Here is a 21,080-nt window from a genome sequence, read left to right as displayed (position 1 = left end):
GTGGCACTGTACATGTACTACGATGAATGAAGGATTTCCGAGTGCCCCTGAATGCCTCACCGACCTCTCGCCAATACTGCTGCGCCGTCATTCAGTCGTACTGAAGTCCGCAGGTGAGTAGCAATGAGCCCGTTTGCTACCGGCTAATAATGATTTAAATGGTATAAATTCAGTTTAAGCGTTTAAAAAGACATTGAAATTGAGCTGTAACACATAGAGAATTTATACTGAATTAAAAAATGAAGGAAAAGTGAAATATTTCCGATGTAGTTTATATGTCGTGACTAACATGACTCGGCATTTTAATGGACAAATGAGTTAAGATGGCTAAACTACTTTGTCAGTTAGCGAACTAATTAGTTCAATAACTGACCAAGTAGTTACTCTCGGTAACTAGTTGGCTTGCTATGTAACGGTAACCCTGCTATCTTTAGCTTAGTTAGTTAGCCAGCGAGGTAACTGAGTTGGCTAACAGCGTCAGGGTTAGCTGCTATGCTAGCGTTAGCTAAGGGTTAGCGTAATGACGTCATGTTCAGAACAAACGCAGCGCGAATTTTTCGCGGGTTGATTAACATAAGATACAAAGTCAATGCAAGAGTGATGCTGAAGCCTCTCTGCGTTTAAATGCTCCTTCTGTCACTACTGAAGGTGTTCACCCAGAGCTTTATGATACCTGATATGAGTAGAGAACAGACAACACTATGTACATGAACCATATGGTACAGACATTATATAAGCATGTAAGACGTTATTTTGAGTGTTGATGGAGCTGCTACAATCTTAGTTTAGCATAGCACCAATCGATCCGAGCATAGCACCAATCGATCCGAGCTCCATACAGGATGATATATATATATATATGTATATGTGTGTATATATATATATATATATATATATGTGTGTATATATATATATATATATATATATATATATATATATATATATATATATATGTGTGTATATATATATATATGTATATATATATATATATATATATATATATATGTGTGTATATATATATATATATATGTGTGTATATATATATATATATGTGTGTGTATATATATATATATGTGTGTATATATATATATATGTGTGTATATATATATATAAATATATATATATATATATATATGTATATATGTGTATATATATGTGTATGTGTATATATATGTGTATATGTATATATATATTACTGGCTGAGTGTTGCCAAAGGTACAACCACAAGTAGCTGCAGTAACTGGCCTCTATGATCCACAGTATTGAATGAGCTGGGAAGTTTTCTGAAATTAATCTGAAAATGTGTGTCTTTCTCTCCCCTACTCAGCCTCACTGCCTTTCAGTCCTTCTGGCTTCCATCCTGTGTCCACCTGGGTCCACCTGTGTACACCTTTGTGCGTGTGCTAAGTTCACAAACAATGAATGACTTGTTCAGTTAAATCAACACAATTAGTAAATATTTCTTGTACATACTAAAACACAGATCTTGCGAAATAGCCCACTGAGTAGATGCATTTAATTAAAACCGCTAAGAAAATAGTTGTCTTTCTTCAGTAAGAACAAGCAAATTTTATAAATACTGTTGATGCTTGTCTCAATGTATTTAGTTTACCACCACTTTTATTCGTCAGCAGCATTCAGTTAACATTAAGGCACAAATAGTGTTAAATATCATATTTATTATATATTTGTTTTCACGAAAAGTTACACGACACATATCCTAATGAAAACTGTATCTTAAACAGCCGTATTGAAGGACTGTGGTTGAATTAAATCTTTTTATATCATGCTGGTAATATTTAACAGTAATAGTCTTTGCATCTTTGTCTAATGGAGGTTTTTGCTGTGTGTTACAGGTGTCCTGCTGTCCAGCATCTCTCCTCTATCATATTGGCTCTCTATCTATCCTATACCTTGTATCCACTCTGTCTACATATTGGTCCTCTATCTATCTGTCCCTCTACCTTGTATCCACTCTGTCTAAACATTGGTGCCTCAAGCTTTTCTGTCAAATCTACCGCTCTGTCTTTGCATTGAGAAGCTCATTCTTTGTGTCCCCCTGCTATCCCACTCTGATCTGTAACACGCCTACCACGCCTATGACACTTTGGCTACCCTTTGGAAACAATATAAGGACCCACTTTTGAGGAACTTGATTTTGAACTGAATTCTGAAACCCTGATACTGACCATATTGCTGGTCTGTCTTTTATGGTTACTCTGAGAGTCTCATCTCTCATGCTCTCTGTCTCTCCCCTGATCTGATCTTGATCACTCACCTCAGGCTATTGGTTACCTGATCTATCTATATTTGAAGTCTCTGAGAGATTCTCTTCTCTCTCGCTCACCTCTTTCAATCTTCTATCTGCAATACATACACCTATTTATAGAATACTATAACTATTTTTACAATTTGGACAAAGCATTTGAAATAATCTATTTGAGACTTTTTTTGCAACAAAATTGGTTTGAACAAAATAGAAAAAAGTTCATTCATAAACTGTTAATAAACCACACATAGCATACATTATTTGGTTGTATTTGATACAAGTTACACTTTTCATACTTTAGAATTGAATCTGGTAAATTTCTTATTTCTTAAATATAATTTCTTATAAAAGTGCATAATTTAACATATTTGAAGAAACTTGCACTCTTGTTTATATTCATAAAAAACAATTGGAGTAAAAATCCATATTAGAAAATAGGTTTAATTGTTCCTGATCTTTGTTGCTGTGGAGCTCTCGTGGTTTGTACACAAAGGTTTGTTTTTGTAGCAGATATTTTCACACTGTTGTTAACTTGACTTGAAGTACTTCCACTACAATTATTAGTTTGTTAAATATTTTTGCATATAAACCTATTATTTCAATCATTCAGTGTATGTATACATTTTGTTGTTTAACTTATTCATATTGAAATACAATACAGCCATCTATAAGGAGGACCTGGATATATTTGGAGTTGCTGATTCCTGTCTGCGGACCAAACCTTCAGAGGCATCCATCTGTCATCACACTGTCGAGAACCTGCTCCTGATTTTGAATACAAACCATAGTATTGTTATATAAGTTATTGTCTTCTTACGTAATCAGACCAAGTAGCGACCTGCTCACATTTATATCAGTAGATTGAAGTGCTTTGTTGTTTCAAACTTCATAGACTGTAATAAGTCAAACAACTGTATTCTTTGATTCTGGGTTTTAGATACACACCTTAATATAATAGCAATAGGGATTATACTTGAAGTTGCTTTCACTGGATTTGACATTCAAATCTATTTTTCCACATGCACTAAAGTACATAAAGACCAAAGCAACATTTTTGCTATAACATTTGTGGTTTTAAAACAACAATGCCAAGGAAGGGTAAGAGGTCACAAGCTCAGTGTCTGCGCAGGCAGAGGTCCAAAGAGAATCACTGTGTAACAACTGAAGAAGCACAATGTGTTGGTCCTCAGAGCAGTGTAGAGGTAAAGATGTCTGCAGCGTCTCATGCTGGAAGTGTGAAACAGGGAGGTCAGCCTGATGCTGCATGTGTACCACCGGTTTCTTATGCAGATGCTGTAAAGAGAGGACACCACCATGATGATCCATGTGCGTCAGGGCCTTCTAATGTGAACCAGGTAAACTCCAGAGGTCAAAGTGATTCCTCATGTATACCACAGGTATCTTATCCAGATGCTGTGAAGAGAGGACTACACAGTGGTGATCCATGTGCAGCAGGACCTTCTAATGCAGACTTTGTAAACCTGGAAGATCAGCCTTCTGAACAACATGTCTGTGCATCCCGCAGCCAGGGTTCTAAGAAATACGGTGAATTCAGAAATAAGCAGTGCACCTGTAACTCACTAACCTTTCTTGCATTCCTTCATGAGAATGAAAACATCACCAGACCAGACCTCAACCTTGTTTTGGATAAAGGTAACACGATGTATCAAAAGATCAGGAAACGGGTTGAACACAACTTTTTGACTACAGATGAGCTCACTGATGAAGTTCCTGCACGCTGGTCTACACACTTTGCGGACATGACTCAACTTTCAAGGTATGGCACATTTGGTGACCCTTTAGCTCGTACTGTAGACAGTTTTCTGGACCTGGAGTCAGGACTGAGCTGCTTGTTGTCTGATGTGAAGTACGCTTTGCTGTTGATGAGAAATTTATGTATTGCAGTATTCAGAACCAGATCAGGCAGATATGGTTTCTTTGACCCACACTCCAGATCGACCACAGGTTTGCCCAGACCACTCGGTTCACTCGCTTCTGGTACTGCTGTCATGGTGACTTTCTCACGTCTCAGTGATATGATTGACAGGCTCATGAAGTCCCACAGAATGATGGAAACACTGTCCTCCTGTAACTATGAGTTGAAGCCTGTTGACTTCTACAATGTGAACGCCGTCAACCTGAACGATGCTCTCCCAAACACAGATTGCAGACCTCCAGCTGTCGTTGTGGATGAACCTCCTCTGTTGGATGAAGCTACTCTAAAGAAAAACACAGCCACTGGTCAACCTGAGACCATTTTACCTGAAGTGTCCCCTCAGACCACAGCTGTGAAACAGCCAGAGGTACTCAACACGTCATTGCCATCACATGATGCCCCTCTCAGCGAATCAGAGTTGATTGCTCAAGCGATAAACCCAGTTCTCAGGGATTCCACTGATAATATATTGACAGGCGTGTCCAGTGACATCACGTTCACATCATGTGTGAGACGAGAGTTCATCTTTCCTGATACCCAAAATGAACCAGAACCCACAACTGAATTGAGTTTCCTTCCATCAAATGATGCTTCTCTCAGTGAATCAAACAGTTCTTCTTCAATGATAAATACTGTTGCCAGTGATTTATCTGATCCTGTATTACACGGAATCTCCTGCAACTTGACAAAGCTTAGTAAACAGCGAAGGAAAAAAATGAAGCGAAGACTCCTGGTCTCAGCAAATCCTCCTCAAAGAAAAGAGAATCAGAATAGTAAAGAAAGGGAAAAGTATGCATCAAGTAAAGCATATAGAGCAAAGAAAATTGCTAATGCGAGCAGGAAATATCAAAACGATCCAGAATTTAGACAAAATAAAAGAAATAATACAAGAGACAATCTTGACTTTCAGCAAAAACGGAAAGAGGCCATTTCCTTTCGTTACAGAAACGATGCTGTATTCAGACAAAAAAAGCAACAAATCTTGGTCTCTCGTTACAGAAACGATGCTGTATTCAGACAGAAACAGAAACAAATCTTGGTCTCTCGTTACAGAAACGAGGCTGTATTCAGACAGAAACAGAAACAAATCTTGGTCTCTCGTTACAGAAACGATGCTGCATTTAGAGGTAAACAAAAAGACTACTTTTCAGCCCGTTACCGAGGTAATGCTGATTTTAGGCAGAACAAAAATTTGTATTTCACTACTCTTTATAAAGACAGCATGGAGTTCAGACAGAAGCAGAGCGCTCGTATCACTCAGCGTTATGCTCATGACCAAGCATTTAGGTTACGTCACAAACAACTAATGAGACAACGAATGCAAGAAAGAAATAAAATCAATCCTACATTTAGGAGTATGCATAACATACGATGTGCCATGAAAATAAAAAGGAAATACAGATGGATAAATAGACAAACAGAAGAAAGTGACAACAGTTTGATCGAAGAGGCCATATCTGTTTTCAGATCACAAATTAAAGCCGGTCCCACTTATGTCTGCACCGTCTGTCATAAGGCGTCATTTCCAAACCAAGTGCGACCCTGTAAACGGTCAAACTTTGTAAAAAATCCAGTCATCGTTGCAGCGTGTCTAACAGGAAGTTATGTCCATGTTTGTGATGATGAGTGTCGAAATGAACAACAGTGCAATGTGCCTGATGAGAGAAGGGAAGAGTGGATTTGTCACACCTGTTACAATCATCTTAAAGATGGAGCCATGCCAACACTTGCTGTAGCCAACAACTTGGAGCTTGCTGACATTCCACCTGAACTGTGTGACCTCAACATATTGGAGAGACATCTCATAGCTAAGTGCATAGCGTTTGCCAAAATTATTCCTCTTCCCAAAGGACGACAGAGATCCATACAAGGTAACGTGGTTTGTGTCCCGTCTGAGGTGCAGGAAACAGTGGAAGCCCTACCCAGACTGAGAAGTGAGTCTCAAGTGATGAGAGTAAAACTGAAGAGACGACTGTGTTACAAAGGTCATCAGCTGTTCCAGACTGTCACCTGGTCTAAACTCGTGCAGGCGCTGCATAAACTCAAACATATTCATCCACAATATCAGGACATAACCATCAGAGATGAGGCTGAGCTTTGTGACCCAACACTTCCTGACGACGACGATGATGATGATGATGATGATGATGATGATACATCCATGGATGAGGATGACTATGATGAAATGGATTTAATGGCCATTGACATGTGTGAGAAAAGTGCACTGTGTGATTCAGAAAATGAGACCGAAGGTGACCAGGATATAGACATGTCTTCTTGTGATGGTGAACAACCAGTGGAGCAAACAGATAATGCAGGACAGGAAGGTGACATGCCCAACGGTGGTTTTGCTCTTGAATCATGCCTTCAGCCGTGTGATGTTTCAGAGGAGATATTATGTTTCAGTGAAGGAATCTACTCGGTTGCCCCAGCGGAAAGAAACAGTCCTGTTGGCTTCTTCAAAACCCCTAAACTTGAGGCGATGGCTTTCCCTGTGCAGTTCCCTACCGGCCAAAACACACTCGATGAAATGAGACCCATCAAAGTAACACCCAGCAGTTATTTCAAAGCGAGGCTTTTCTGTATTGATGATCGTTTTGCCAGAGATGCCAACTATTTGTTCTTTGCACAGTTTGTGACTGAAATCCACTTGGCCACATCCAGCATGTCAATACAGTTGAGGAAAGGAAAGCCTCTGACCAGAGATGGCCGAAAAATAACTTCTAGTATGCTGCAAAATAAACGGGAGGTCGAGAAGCTGGTGAGAAATAAAGATGCAGTCCGATTCATGCAACCGCTGAGAGGAACACCAGCTTATTGGGAGAAAACCACAAGAGATCTTTTTGCCATGATCAGACAGCTGGGAACTCCCACATTCTTCTGTACGTTTTCTGCAGCTGAGATGCGTTGGCCTGAAGTGATTGAAGCAATTCAAAGACAGCAAGGTAAGGAGGTCAATTTTGAAGGGCTCGACTGGTCAGCAAAGTGTGACGTACTGAGAAGCAACCCAGTGACAACAATGCGCATGTTTGATAAGCGCGTTGAGGCGTTATTCAGAGATTTGATCTTATCTCCTGCACAGCCTCTCGGCAACGTTGTTGACTTCTTTTACCGAGTTGAGTTTCAGCACAGAGGAAGCCCACACATTCACTGTCTCATATGGGTAGAAGGTGCACCCGTGTTTGAGGAGGACTCTGATCAGACTGTGACAGATTTTGTGTCCAAATACATCACAGCTCAGCTGCCTGACCCAGACTCACAACCGGAACTCTACAAGAAGGTCACGGAAGTACAAATGCACAGCAAAAACCACTCGAGGACATGTTTCAGAAGTGCCAGCTCTGGTTGCAGATTTGGATTTCCCAAGCCACCTGCCAGAAACACTTTCATAACTAGACCTGATGAGACCGTTGATCCACTCAAAGTGCAAACCGCAAAGGAAAAGCTGCAACCACTGAACTTGTTGCTGAATGAACCTGAAACGGCCTCACTTAGTTTGCAGCAGCTCCTCGCTAAATGCAACTTGACACTCGATGAGTATGAAAAATGCCTCAATATGATGAACAAATCCAGTGCGGTGATACTGAAACGTGAGCCAAAAGACTGCCGGGTAAATGGATATAATCCACATCTACTTGAAGCTTGGGATGCCAATATTGATGTAAGTTATATTCTCAATGCATATTCGTGCATCATGTATCTCACCAGCTACATAACCAAAAAAGAAGCTGGACTTTCAGAGTACCTCAAAACAGTCATCGCAAACTCCGCCAGAGACAACGTCAATGAATGTGATGAAATGAGGGAAATCATGCAGGCGTACTCTAAAAAGAGAGAGGTCAGTGCTCAGGAGTGTGTGACTCGAGCATGTGGCATTAACATGAAGAAGTGTTCACGTGGTGTCATATTCATACCGACAGATGACAACGCACTGAAAATGAGTCGTCCCATGTCTTACCTGGAGAACACAACATCAGAAAGTGTAAATGTGTGGATGACATCTTTGACTGACAAATACAAAGCCAGACCTGAAACACCAGAGTATGAGGACATGTGTTTGGCGGATTTTGCAGCGACTTGCAGAATTGTCTACGGACAACAGAAAAAAGGCAAAGATGTGTTGCCCCTCCTCAATGAGATGGGATTCGTGCAAAAGCGGAAAAACGATAAGCCTGCAATCATCAGATTTTACCGCTGCTCACAGGAGAAGTACCCCGAGAAGTTCTATGGCACACTACTGAAACTGTACCTTCCTTTCCGGTCAGAGCAGGAACTGAAAAGACCCTATTGCCCCACGTACGAGTCCTTCTACAAAGATTGCTGGGTACAACTACGAGGTTCTGACCATCCCGAGTATGTCAGCCACATTGTGAAACAAAACAGAGATAAATATGAGAAAAACAGTGAAGAGATTGAGGATGCGGTCGAAGAATTTGAACAGAACAGAGGCGTGATTGATGAATGGTGTAATCTGGCTCCAGAATCTGAAGTGGTGAGGTTGGAATGTGTTGAAGAACTGGAGGCAAGACAGCCAGATCATGAAAACGTTCAAGAGAATGTCCCAGAATACAGTAATCAGGCTGATGCTGCAACGGAAGCCAGAGTCGTCAGAGAGCCCGCTGTAATAGACCCCACCCTGTTACGGCAGATGTATCAGAACCTGAACCAGAAACAAGCGTGTGTGTTCTATACAGTCAGAGACTGGTGTTTAAAGCGCGTCGGCGGGCCAAATCCCAAGCAGTTTTTCTTCTACATCAATGGTGGTGCTGGAACCGGAAAGTCACATCTCATCAAATGCATCTACTCTGAGGCATCTAAGATACTGAGCAAACTGCCGAGGCAGTCTGAGGAGGCCGACATCTCTAACCCCATTGTCCTGTTGACTGCTTTCACTGGAACTGCAGCCTTTAATATATCAGGCACAACACTGCACGCTCTGCTCAAGCTCCCACGAAGTCTGAAACCTCCATTTCAAGGACTTGGCAACAAACTGGATGAAGTCCGAGCAGAACTTGTAAATGCCGAAATCCTCATCATTGATGAAGTGTCCATGGTGTCAAAGCCCTTGTTTGCTTATGTGGATGCGAGACTGAAGCAGATCAAAGGCAGTCACAAACCCTTTGGAGGAATGTCAGTATTAGCTGTTGGAGACTTTTATCAACTACCGCCTGTGCGACAACCCAAGACCCTCTGCGTGTATGAACCATGTGAGATTGACCTATGGCAGGAAAACTTTCAGATGATCACTCTCACTGAGATTATGCGTCAGAAGGATGATGTTGCCTTTGCAGAGATGTTGAACCGGATCCGTGTGAAAGGAAAGTCAGATGAGTTGTCTGAAGCAGACAGAGCCTTATTGTCACAGACCATCACTGAACCTGCACTTTGTCCAGCTGATGTCCTGCACATCTTTGCAACTAATAAACAGGTTGATTCACACAACTCGGCAACATTAGCTCTGCTCCATTCTCATGTCACCAAGATTGATGCAGATGACTACAAGAAGGACCCACGAACTGGAAGAATGGCTCGACAAGACAAACCATACAAAGGAAACAGAAATGAGCTCCCAGATACACTAAACGTAGCTGATGGTGCTCGAGTCATGCTCACCAGAAACATAGACGTCTCTCAAGGATTGGTGAATGGATCGTTTGCTACTCTCGCCAGGATGATGACCTCAGAACAAAGTGGTGTTGCTCATGTCACTATGCTCGGACTCAAGATGGATGATGAAACCGCTGGAAAGAATTACGGAAACGGACCACCAGGCAGACCCGACGATCTAGTGTACATCGAGAGAGCCGAGGAGAATCTGAAACAGAAAGGAGTGGTACGCAGACAGTTTCCTGTTCGACTTGCTTTTGCTTGTACAATACACAAGGTTCAAGGTATGACACGGGCGTCAGCTGTAGTCTCACTAAAGCACATTTTTGAACCTGGCATGGCTTATGTAGCTCTCAGTAGAGTGACCTCTCTCAGTGGACTGTACGTGCTGGATCTGGATGAGAGGAAAATCTATGCCAACCCAGAAATCACTGGAGCCCTCGAGACCATGAGACAAGTCAGCTTGGACGACATGATGCCTCTTCTTCGTATCCAACAGACATTGAGCAGACATGACACACTGACCATTGTTCACCATAACACAGAAGGTTTACCATCTCATGTCAATGACCTCAGGAGTCATCATGAATTGTGTCTTACAGATGTTTTGTGTCTTACAGAAACTCACCTTCAAGGCTCCTTTGTTGCAGACAGTCTTCAGTTAGAGGGCTACAACATGTTCAAACGCAACAGACACGTTTCATACACAAATGTTCCACAAATGGCCGGCAGAGGTGGTGGTGGAGTTGCTGTTTATGTGAAAAGTAATATTCAAGTGTGTGAAAAACAGTACTTACATAATGTAACTGACCTTGAGTTTGTGGTTTTAAAGGTTGAAGCCCCACTGAGTGCTCTGATTGCAGCTGTATACAGACCTCCAAACTACAGTGTGACATCATTCCTGTCAAACCTGGGGAGCCTTCTGGACTCATTGGAGATCATGGACTGTCAGCCCATCATTGTCTGTGGTGATTTCAACGAGAATCTCTTCTCCAACATCGGTAAGCCAATACTTAATCTGTTTCAGTCCAGGGGATACGCACAAGTCATCACTGCTGCAACCACGGAGAAGAACACACTGCTGGACCTCATCTTCATCTCCCAACCACAACGTTGTCTCCACTCTGGTGTGATGAAAACCTACTACAGCTATCACAACCCTGTCTACTGTGTTATGTCCTGGAGCAGTCCATAAATGTACCAGCTGAGTTTAAGAGAGAAAATATTAGGTCATGGGTAAGGTTTTTGGTAAGTACAATGGCAATTTGTTTGGTAATTTTAATTTTCACAGTACTGGATAATATTAGGGGTCATAGATGTCCATACACTTTCATAACCATCCACACACATACCTGCACAGCCTACCCGTATGTAACTATACATTTTTAGCAACATTTTCAACACATTTGGGCCTGTGCATTTATCAGGGAGGGTTTGGGTCAGGGTTGATAAATGCACAGGCCCAAACTGTTTCAATAGCTGTGTACAGTTTTGTACACAGTTGCTGACTATTAAGGTATCAGAAGGTATGTGTTCTAGATTAACACATACTTTCTGATGTACCGATAGCTACCAGCTGAAACACCAATCCAATTTCACACTTTAGACTCTAGCAGGGCGGGTTGTTACTGTTACTCATATAAGTTTCCTTTCCCCTTTTTCCTGTTACTTCTGTAATGTCAAGTTTCCTTTTTTTAATGGACAGAAGACACCGTTCTTCTGTTTTCTCTGTAATGTTAAGTTTCCTTTTTTCAATGGACAGAAGACACCGTTCACAGCACTGTGAGGTTTAGACATGCTGCAACAGGCCAGAGACTGCAGCACCAAGTGTCAACAGAGGTCCCGTCACTTTTGGAACACGTAGAAACATGTTTAACTTGCTGCTTGTCCCAGTCATTTTTTTAAAGCTGAGGATGAGAAAACACCTGCCTGCCTTTGCTCACCTGCTGTTTGGCTCTGGGATACTTGATCAACTCATTACAAACAAGACATCATGCCACAACAAACCAGATGCTGCAGCACCACCTTAACGGTCCATCAACAGTGGAACCACCAGTGCCGGACCACAGAGTTCTCCTTCTCCCTTCCAGTGTCAAGGTTTCTTCACAGCAGAGCATAATGTATTGCTTTCTTATTTACTGTGCTTTACAATGTTTAGCTGTAAATGTATGTTCATTAATATATTCATTTTTTTAACAGTTATAAAAAACACTAAGGTTATAGATCTTCCTCCACTGTCATCCCTCCACTTCGCAGTGAAGACACTGTGTAGAGAGCTAGACACATAAAAGAAGCTGAACATCATGCAGCCCTCCTAAACTTCTGTGAGAAATGGCTTGTTTTGCACTGCAGCAAAGTTTGAGGTATTTGATTATTGTGAATTATGTAACTTTTCAACATGTTTGGTTTCAGTCCTCAGTTTATTAAAATAACTTTTCTCTTGTCAGGACCAGCTCTATTGTCCGACCTCAACATCACCATCGGTGCATCCATTGCTGTGCTCAGTTCAGTTCAGCGGAGACGAACTACAGTTGATCCTGAAGCAAGTGATCAAGTGTACGGCTGCAGGGAACCAAGCTGCTGCAGATCAGGCATCACTGTCAATGTCACTGTCAATGTGAGCTCTGTTGACAGTTTGGTTTGTGCCAAGAACAGACAGGTTTAACAACAGGGCCGCTATTTATTTTTTTGTTTGTTTGATCTCTACCTTCTTTATTTTATGTTTCATCACAATTTGTTTATTTGATTATATTTATTTAATCCTGTTTTTTTCATATTAATCAGTTTTCTAATGCATATATGATAGAGTAAGGATGGAAATATGTCAGTTAGTTCAATTGCTACATGTAACTAATAGCAAGAAGAAAGAACATATTTGTATCATAATGTTGTGATTCATTAGTATGGAGTTTCAGCTGGTAGGTATATTCAAGGTTTTTCACATGTGTATAGCTTCAGGGTAATCTAAGCCCTATTAAAAGTTGTTGTATGTGTAAACCCTGTGTTAACATGTCAGAGAGACAAGCTGAAGGTATTGTCTTCAGACTGGCTAGAACACACGACCTAGTTCAAAGATGTAATTGGAAAACAAATCTACCAAGCTTGTCTTCTAACCTTGAGTCAAACTAGTGACTAATCTAATGTTCCTTAAAAGTAAGGATAACCCACGTTTCAGTGAGGCTCAGTACACAGAGCTTAATCTTGGGAAAGTTGAAATTACAACATTGACATGACTGTAAGTCCAGGGCTGTCTTGAACTACTGGGAGTATCAACCTAAGTCTACAATGTGAAAAGCCTTTGATTGTAGGATTGTATAATATTGTAAACCATTGAAACTGTGATACATTTGTTTCCCAATATCAAACTAAAGGCCCAATGTACAGAAAGCTATCTATTAACAAATGTGCCACTCTATCTAATTTTCCCTTCTCTGAAATTCTTTCCCTTTTCTGGTTGGCCAAAGTGCATATGCTTTGAAATCTTTGGGCAAAATGAAACCCTAAGGCTTTTTTGCAGACAGGGTTTTCTTGTCTATTTCCATTTTGAATTCATTTAATTTAGGTTCAGTTTATTTCAATGTAATTTATTTCAGAATAATGCAGGTCGATAAACACGTTATTCTTACTTGGATAATAAATTATGCAAAACATTATTATTTTCTTTGACTTGGCCAGTAAGACAGTCTTTCCAATCTACAAAATATATATGCAATACATCAATAATTAAACAATTTATTAACATTTTCATATTCACTATTTGTTTCCTCTTTGAAATTTATTTATTTAATTTATTTTTATTTATTAATTATTTTTTTTGTCATATTCATGTAATATGCTGCAACTCTGTTACGTTGCTCATTCTGGTCACATGACATCTATTGCTTCTGTCCATCCTGGGAGAGGGATCCTCCTCTGTTGCTCTCCCTCAGGTTTCTTCCCCTTTTTTCCCTGTTAAAGGGTGAGGGGGGGAGTTTTTCCTGATCCGATGCGAGGTTCTGGGACAGGGATGTTATGTGTACAGATTGTAAAGCCCTCCAAGGCAAATATTATATTTGTCATTTTGGGCTATATAAAATAAACTAAATTGAAATATATGAATTTCTAGTGATCTATGAGCAATATATCAGTGTTGTTTGTAAGTTACAGTTTTTATATGATTTCTTCTAATTTATTGCTGTTGATACTAATGTACTGTGTTAATATAAAAATTGTTGATTCATAAATGGTAATTTAAATGTAAACAAATTAAACATTCATAATGAAGTCATTGTCTGGTTCATTCTTGCAATAGCATTGCTGATGGAACTGTTCTACTGTTCTTGTACTACACACTATGAAACTTCTTCTGCTGCTACTAAACTTTCAGCTGTTGAAACTACTACGTTTTTTTTATGACTATATTTCTACTACCTCTCCTACTTTTCCGAATTGTACAGTTTAACAGATTATCTTCCAGTTCTTCCTGGATTGTAATTTATCTCTTGGATTGTTTAAAATGATGCCATTTAGCTTCCATCTTTTCCAGTGATACATTTCAACGACAGTTATTTAGCAATTCAGTTTAATGCTTTTGGGCTTCAACACTTTTCATGAGGTAGTTTTCTATATATGTTCATATATATTCCACTATTTTCATATATATTCAGCTGTTTTGATAAATATTCCACTATTTTCATATATATTCAGCTGTTTTCATATATTCAGATTTTTTAAGCTTTATTCATCTATATTTCACTATTTTCAGCTACATTCAGCAATTTCTTTCAAATATTTCAGCTTTATGCTTCAGCCTTTTGCATTCCAACGCATTTTCAGCAGGAAATGCTCTTTCTAGTTATTATTATTATTCTTCTTATAGTCAAACCACTACTCCTCCCAGAGCGTTGCCAGCACATGCGCAAAAATTACATCGAAACGTGCGGTTTGCGCGGGAATCGTGAGGTATGACTTTTCTAAGAGATTCGCCCGTACGTTTTCCCGAAAAATGCAAAAAACATAAAAAAAATTTCACGAAACGTTCGTAGAGGGTGGAGCACCAATTAACAGAGTGAGAAGAAGCGACAGAAACTGTTAAAAAAATAAAACGTATTTTGTCTTTACTCCCACAATGTTCACTCTTCATACACCATTGTTGGATAGAAACGTTGGAAATCTTGTCTTCTGTCATAAACTGCGGTCGATAGGAATCCAACAGACTCAGACGTCTTGAAATCAGACTGAATGTGAGAGCAAGTCCACCTCGCTCTGCCATCCGCCGCCATGTTAAATCTCCCTCCAAAACCACGTCTCCCCTGAAGCTCGTACCTGATTTGTAAATCGCCCGTACAGACACATGTTTTATCGTACAGACTCGCCAGTCACAGTATCTGTTCATCAGGTCTTCCTAACGCTCAATATGCGATATCGAAGCAATAGTGGCTTTTAAAGTACCATTTTTTTAAATAGTTTGAAAGGAGTTCCACAGTATTTAGGTCTATTAAGCTCAGCGTAAGGAAGTCCCTTTGAAGTCATCACCATGGCAACCTTTGATCTAGCGACCCACAGGTGTTCTCGTTAGGGCAGTTTAACAGACACGCAGACACTTACACACGCACACACAACACAGATGACTTCTGTCTCTCTGTCTGTTTGTCTCACACACACAGACGCACAGACACACATACACACACACAAACAAACAAACACATACACAAACACACACAAACAGACACACAAACACACACACACAAACACACACACACAAAGACGTTTATGTGTGTTTTATATTGTGTAGTTGTCAACACTGTGATCATTAATAAGGTCATATGATATTTCATATACGTTTGTGTGTGTTCAGGACGTTCAGTAGTTTATTTCCTTAAGTCCACAGTCCAGTCTGCCTCTAATCAGTCTGCTGGCGCTCACTTGGTCACCATGACGACGGCAGCACACAGGTGCTTCATATCAGCCAATCAGTTTAACACACAAACCAACTCAAGTGCTTTGGAGGAGAGACGGGCGTCAGAAAGAAAAGCTATATATTGCGACGTCTTACGGCAGTAGTAGCCACACTTTCAAAATTTCTTGCGAAATTTTCTAGTTTTCATTATTTTCTCGGTGTGCGTGTGTGTGTGTGTGTGTGTGTTTGCACATGACAAGAGGTAACATCCTTCTCACTTCCTAGTCCTGGTGTTTGTCCATCTGCACTCTCCCTCCCACTGCTTTAGTTCACAGAGGAGAGCGTTTAATTGTGTGTGTGTGTGTGTGTGTGTGTGTGTGTGTGTGTGTGTGTGTGTGAGCATTTGGCCATCCCCGTCCTTCAGTCCTCCAGGTTCTCTCTCTCTCTCTCTCTCTCTCTCTCTCTCTCTCTCTCTCTCTCTCTCTCTCTCTCTCTGACAAATTCAAAACTGTGTTGACTCATGAAACTAAAGCCATGACTAAAACAGAACATATCTATGTTTAGAAAAGAATGAAAAACAATCTTTGAAAAAATGTTTTGGCTTATTGTTTTGGAAAAATACACTTCTTCATTCGTTCTTTTTTCTCAAAGTTGGATCAGAAGAGTGACGTCTCCCTCGCGTCTTTGCGCTAGGAATGAAGCTACAGCCAGCAGGTGACTAACTTAGCCTAGCTTAGCATAAAGACTAGGGGGTAATTGATGGCCTACAGGCCTTCTCACAACAGCTTGAGCGAATCGAGCGTCACTGAGCTCAACATTGGCTGCAAAACAGATTAAAGTTGTTCCAAAACCCAAATGTTTCCTGGAAGTATGTGTCGCTCTGGTGTTCTGCTTCCTGTGTTCCAGTTGAGCCACAACAGAGAGATTCCTAGTTATCACCGCCAACCCGCTGGCTGCCACACACTAATGCAGTCGACATGTTGAAGATGTTGTCTAAGAATAGTTTCATCACTCAACAGAGATTCTGGCTATAAAATGGATCTGACCGGAGGAAGATAGAGACGTATGTGTGTCGTTGTTGAGGAACAGAGAGCATTCAGCCGAATGTCTTCCTTCCTGTCAAAGCTGAAGCTGAATCTCAACACTTTTTTTTCACACGCTTTGTTGTGATTGTCAATGTACGGAAGCAGGAAAGCGTGTGTTTGTGTCAGGTGGTGCGCACTGTTGTTGAACTTTACGAATTTCGAATCATTGATTTTACACACAACTGACTCTTGGTTGAGAATAATTTCCCATATCCAGATTCATAAAGTGAGCTCAGTTAATACATTCTGCTCTGCGAGACATTCATTTTTCATCCGCAGCCTCGTGGCTTCATAAGTTAAACATTTGGATGGGCCTCGGTTCACTATCACTGCTCCAGCTTGTCAATATTTTATCAGCTCGGTGGTTTATCGATGGACTCCCTGCAGAAATGCAATAAAGTCAAGCAGTGGCTCTCTCAGCAAAATATAATTTTCTGTCTTAAGAGCAGGACATTACATCTGCCGTCTCCAGTGTGGCCTGAAAAGCAGCCTTTTAGGGGTTCTGGGTAAAATAAATCGGACACATTACCACCGTATATCACTTTTCAGCAAAGACAATATTTTCCATATAGCTCTCACTAAACAATAAACAATGTTGTCAGTGACACTCATGAACCACCAGTGACTGAAATTACTATTTCCTCTCGTGGGAACCAAGGAGTAAAGAGGAGGTCTGCTGTGTGTTATTTTATTAGTTTTCCTGAGAGCCTAAAAAGTAGCTTTGAGCAGAAAGATTTATGGGAAATTGCTTCAACTCTAACCCAAGCAAGCTGATTTAAAGGCACACTACGTGTGTTTGCATTCATTTTACATCTAAAAGGTTGATTGAGTTAGATTTCCAAGCAGGGAAGTCATTAGTTTACTCTGCAAAACCAAAGTCAAGAGATTCAAGCTGTGTTTCATCATTTCTTTCTCCTTCTTCCTTTGAAATACAGTGGCCATTTGGGCTCAAAGCGCAATTAAACATTTGGTAGCATGATATCATGCCGGGGGGGGGAACTGAGTACAGAAAAAGCGGCGGTGACTGGCACGCCGCGAGCCCCGTCGACGAGCTCCGTGATTGGCCCTGATGTCGGGGGGGGAGGCCGATTGCCGCGAGGCCACCGAATCAGGGCAGAGCACACATGTGGAGCCGATTAAAAAGAGTTGGCTCCGTGACTCAGCTGACCGAGGGACTCGGTGACACATCCTCAGTGTCCAAGAAGGAAGGGAGGAGGCAAAGAAAAATAGAGATGAAGGAAGGGGGGGAGGATGATGGGGGTCAGAAGAGTCGGGAGAGGCAGAGAGGAAGAACATCTGGCTCGGCCTGGGTGTCTACAGGGAAGATAGCTGGGTCGGTTAGAGACTTCCTGTTGTTTAGCTTTTTTTTTGCAGCGGTTGCTCTGCTCCCCTGTTGTGCAAATGGAGACAGCATGTGTGTGATGAGTGAGGAGGTTTATCTCAGCACCCCAAAGTGGCCTCCTTCTCCTCTTCCTCTGACTGAAACCACTGCACATACAATACAACAGTACACATGTAGGAATGTGTACACACAGATGTGGAGGTAACAGGCATTAAGATCCAGGCAAAGGGCGGAGTCAATAAAAGGGGGGAGGAAGCTCACCTGGGCATTTCCTCCTGAACTGAGACACGCCGAGGCCAGCCGGCCTTTACTTTGGTGACTGATGGGATTGTTCATGTTTGCTGAGGGGCTGACCCTCGGAGTGATCCCAGTCACAAGATTCCAGTCACCTGGATGCCTTCAACTGGGGGAGGGGACTGGGCTCCAGTCGAGCACGTTTTTTTTAAACAAAGGTTATCAGATTGCAGTGTCTCTTTTCAGTAATCAATGGAATGGACCGTTTACTGTTTTATTTCTCTTTGTGCTTCGTCTTCAACTGAAGGGGGACCGAGTGGGAGAGCGGCCTTCTCGCATGTGTTTTTTATTGGGTGGTTTGAGTCACCGGGGCTCGCTGTGAGAGCAAGTCAATTGGATTTGGTTTGTGTGCAGTGGTGGTTTATTCAGAATTGGCCTACATATTTGGTGACAATTTCCTCCTTTTCACGCATCTGAACTCCCCTGACGGTGCAGTTCAACCCCACATTGTTCACTTTCTTTTGCTTGCTCATTTGTTTTGATTCAATTTACTCCATCCCTTCTTCACCTGCATTAAGGCTTTCTAATGAAAATCACTTGTTGAGTGGAGATACGTCTTTTGTTTCTTTTTCAATAAAATCTATATTTTCTGTGACGGAGTCCAGTTTATTCTGGGTCTTGTGCACTTAGAATAACCGGGTCACATATATATATATATATGTATTATAATGATAAGATATACTTCACGCTGGGCTTATTCCCCTGCGCTTGCAAATTCCAGCTCGAGTTTACAATAACTCAGGCCCCTGTTTGCTTTTTCGTCCGCTTTTTACCGTCCAGAGAGAGTGAAAACTCTGCTGTTTGCATAATGATGGCCGCAAAGAGGATAAACTGGACCGATTTTTGCAACCTCGAAAGTTTGTTTATAGGGAAGTGTTTGTTTTTTTGTCTCTTTAAACCCACTAAAGCTTTCCCAGCTGGACTGCTTAAGAGCGAGCACCACTGTAGCGTCAAGGACTGAGAAAGACGGCGAGGACGAGTAGCCCTCCCTGCTTTCAAATGACCATGAAAGTATTGTTTGGCGGGAACTTGTTTCTTCAACTCACGAGGAATTTATGAGGAAGTGTAAAACAGCGTCCAGTAAGAAGATTTGTTTCAAACAAGAAAAAAAAGAAAGAAAGGTTTGCAATTAAATAAGCAGAAAGAGAGGGGCACGTTTCTGTGAAATCATTTTCAACCTCCTCATCTGAGGAGGGTACATCGTGCCCCGACTTGATTGGCCTTAATGGAAACCAGTTGTCCATCTTGCCTCTGCAGAGTGATAGTCTGAAACAGCTGCGCTCCCCCGAAGACCAAAAGACAACCAAACAGATACTCACAAGCGGTTTCCAACTCGGGGTTGTTGTGCATCTCACTGCAAGTTGAAGCCATCTCAGAACTTTACCTCTCTTACTTCCAGTATTTAATAAGGAAAAATAAGGAAAAACTCAGAGAAGAAAAAAAGCCTCTGAATATTTCCCAGCCTGTGGCGGCTGCTGTTAAGTTTGTTGCTACTCTGAAGATGAGCAAGAGCTAATCTAACAAACTGCACACACACACACACACCAACATGTATTTCTGTTGATGTTCCGGAGTCGAAGCCTTCCCCGATGAACAATAAACACAGCGACGCCAAGGGGATTGGCCTTCTGGGGAATCCCTGGCCCCTCGCTACATGTGCGGGGAGGGCGAGGGACGTGGATGACTCAACTCCACAAAAGCGAGGACGAGACAGGAAGGAGCTCTGCGATTAAACTCGATGTGCGGCCGCTGCACGTCTCCCAGAAACATCCATGGCCCAGTTATGATGCTAACTATCTATCACGTAAACCTTCCAATGTGCAGGGACAGGGAAGCAGACTTCGAGAGACCGTGAAGCTGCATCTTTTTGAGCTGAATGTGTGCGCCAAGACTGAACAGCGAGGGATTGTAGTTTGCCAGAGCGTAACGCAGAGGAACTCATCTGTGGCAACTTGCCCTTTCCCCCAAATCTTCAGTTGCAAGTGCGCCTCCTCCTCTTCCTCCATCTGCCTCCTCTTCCACTGAGTGAGGGGGACGTGTGCAGTCTGCTGCATCATGGCATCAAGAAGCACTTCACGCCATCCAGGCCCGAGGTGAAAGTTCACCAGAAGCTCCTCCAGGCTCCGCCGAGGACGATGCTACTCTTTGAAGAAGCTAATTGCCCGTAAACCACACAGATGGCGTAATCTCCTTTTATCCCTTAAAATATCACAGCAAACCTCAGTTATGACATCAGATCCACTCTCTGTTTTGAGTGTGTTTAGGTATTGAAAGGTTCAGACTGGAGTGGGCCTTAAATATTCAACGAAAGCGGCCTGTAAACTCCTATCTGAGGGGCTAATCAGCGAAGCAGCACAAGGCTTACTTGGCTAATCTAAAACATGAATCTGTGTGGTGAGAAAGGTGAGGGTGCTTAAGCATAAAAGAGGCCATGAGGATTATGGATGACTTCCCTCCTGCCTGTATTGAACTGCAGGGTTTAACAGTACAGCTGTTTGTTTTGTATTCTTTGGGTTTATCTTTACACTGGGCTGCCCATGATCACAGAGCTTCCCAGCTTAGACAGAGATGGGAGCTCGCACAGTTGACTTTCTACGAAGCCGACAGGCTGGAAACGGAGTAAATGGCACTGAAAGTAGACTCCAGCATCACCTCGTCACAGCTCACTG

General features: G+C 41.7%; 1 protein-coding gene and 2 long non-coding RNA genes across 7 annotated transcripts in view; 2 read left to right on the top strand and 1 right to left on the bottom strand.

The window, feature by feature from the left end:
* LOC137794976 (septin-9-like) overlaps nt 1–21,080 on the bottom strand; it is a 94,313-nt gene that overhangs the window by 34,307 nt on the left and 38,926 nt on the right. The window contains exon 1 of one of the 4 annotated variants that reach the window (XM_068592174.1): nt 19,731–19,861. The exons of the other annotated variants lie outside the window; for them this stretch is intronic. Coding sequence (XP_068448275.1) covers nt 19,731–19,782 — 52 coding nt within the window. The 5' untranslated portion in view covers nt 19,783–19,861. Of the gene's footprint in view, nt 1–19,730; nt 19,862–21,080 lie in introns of those variants that run through there. 4 annotated transcript variants of the gene reach the window in all.
* Nucleotides 47–4,519, top strand: LOC137794977 (uncharacterized). Of its 2 annotated transcripts, XR_011078365.1 has the most exons (4): nt 47–113; nt 1,328–1,394; nt 1,857–3,814; nt 4,440–4,519. It is a non-coding gene; the product is annotated as an uncharacterized lncRNA (long non-coding RNA). The 2 variants fall into 2 exon arrangements; XR_011078364.1 differs by lacking the exon at nt 4,440–4,519 and having other exon boundaries at nt 51–113; nt 1,857–4,433.
* LOC137794978 (uncharacterized) lies at nt 11,415–13,519 on the top strand. The gene is made up of 3 exons (XR_011078366.1): nt 11,415–11,932; nt 12,069–12,175; nt 12,260–13,519. It is a non-coding gene; the product is annotated as an uncharacterized lncRNA (long non-coding RNA).

Source organism: Clinocottus analis, unplaced genomic scaffold (genome assembly GCF_023055335.1).
Source record: "Clinocottus analis isolate CAN_PGR_092001 unplaced genomic scaffold, fCliAna1.0.p SCAF_26, whole genome shotgun sequence".
Lineage (NCBI taxonomy): Eukaryota > Metazoa > Chordata > Actinopteri > Perciformes > Cottidae > Clinocottus > Clinocottus analis.
The sequence above is the reverse complement of the archived record's forward strand: the minus strand, read 5'-3'. Positions and strand labels throughout refer to the sequence as shown.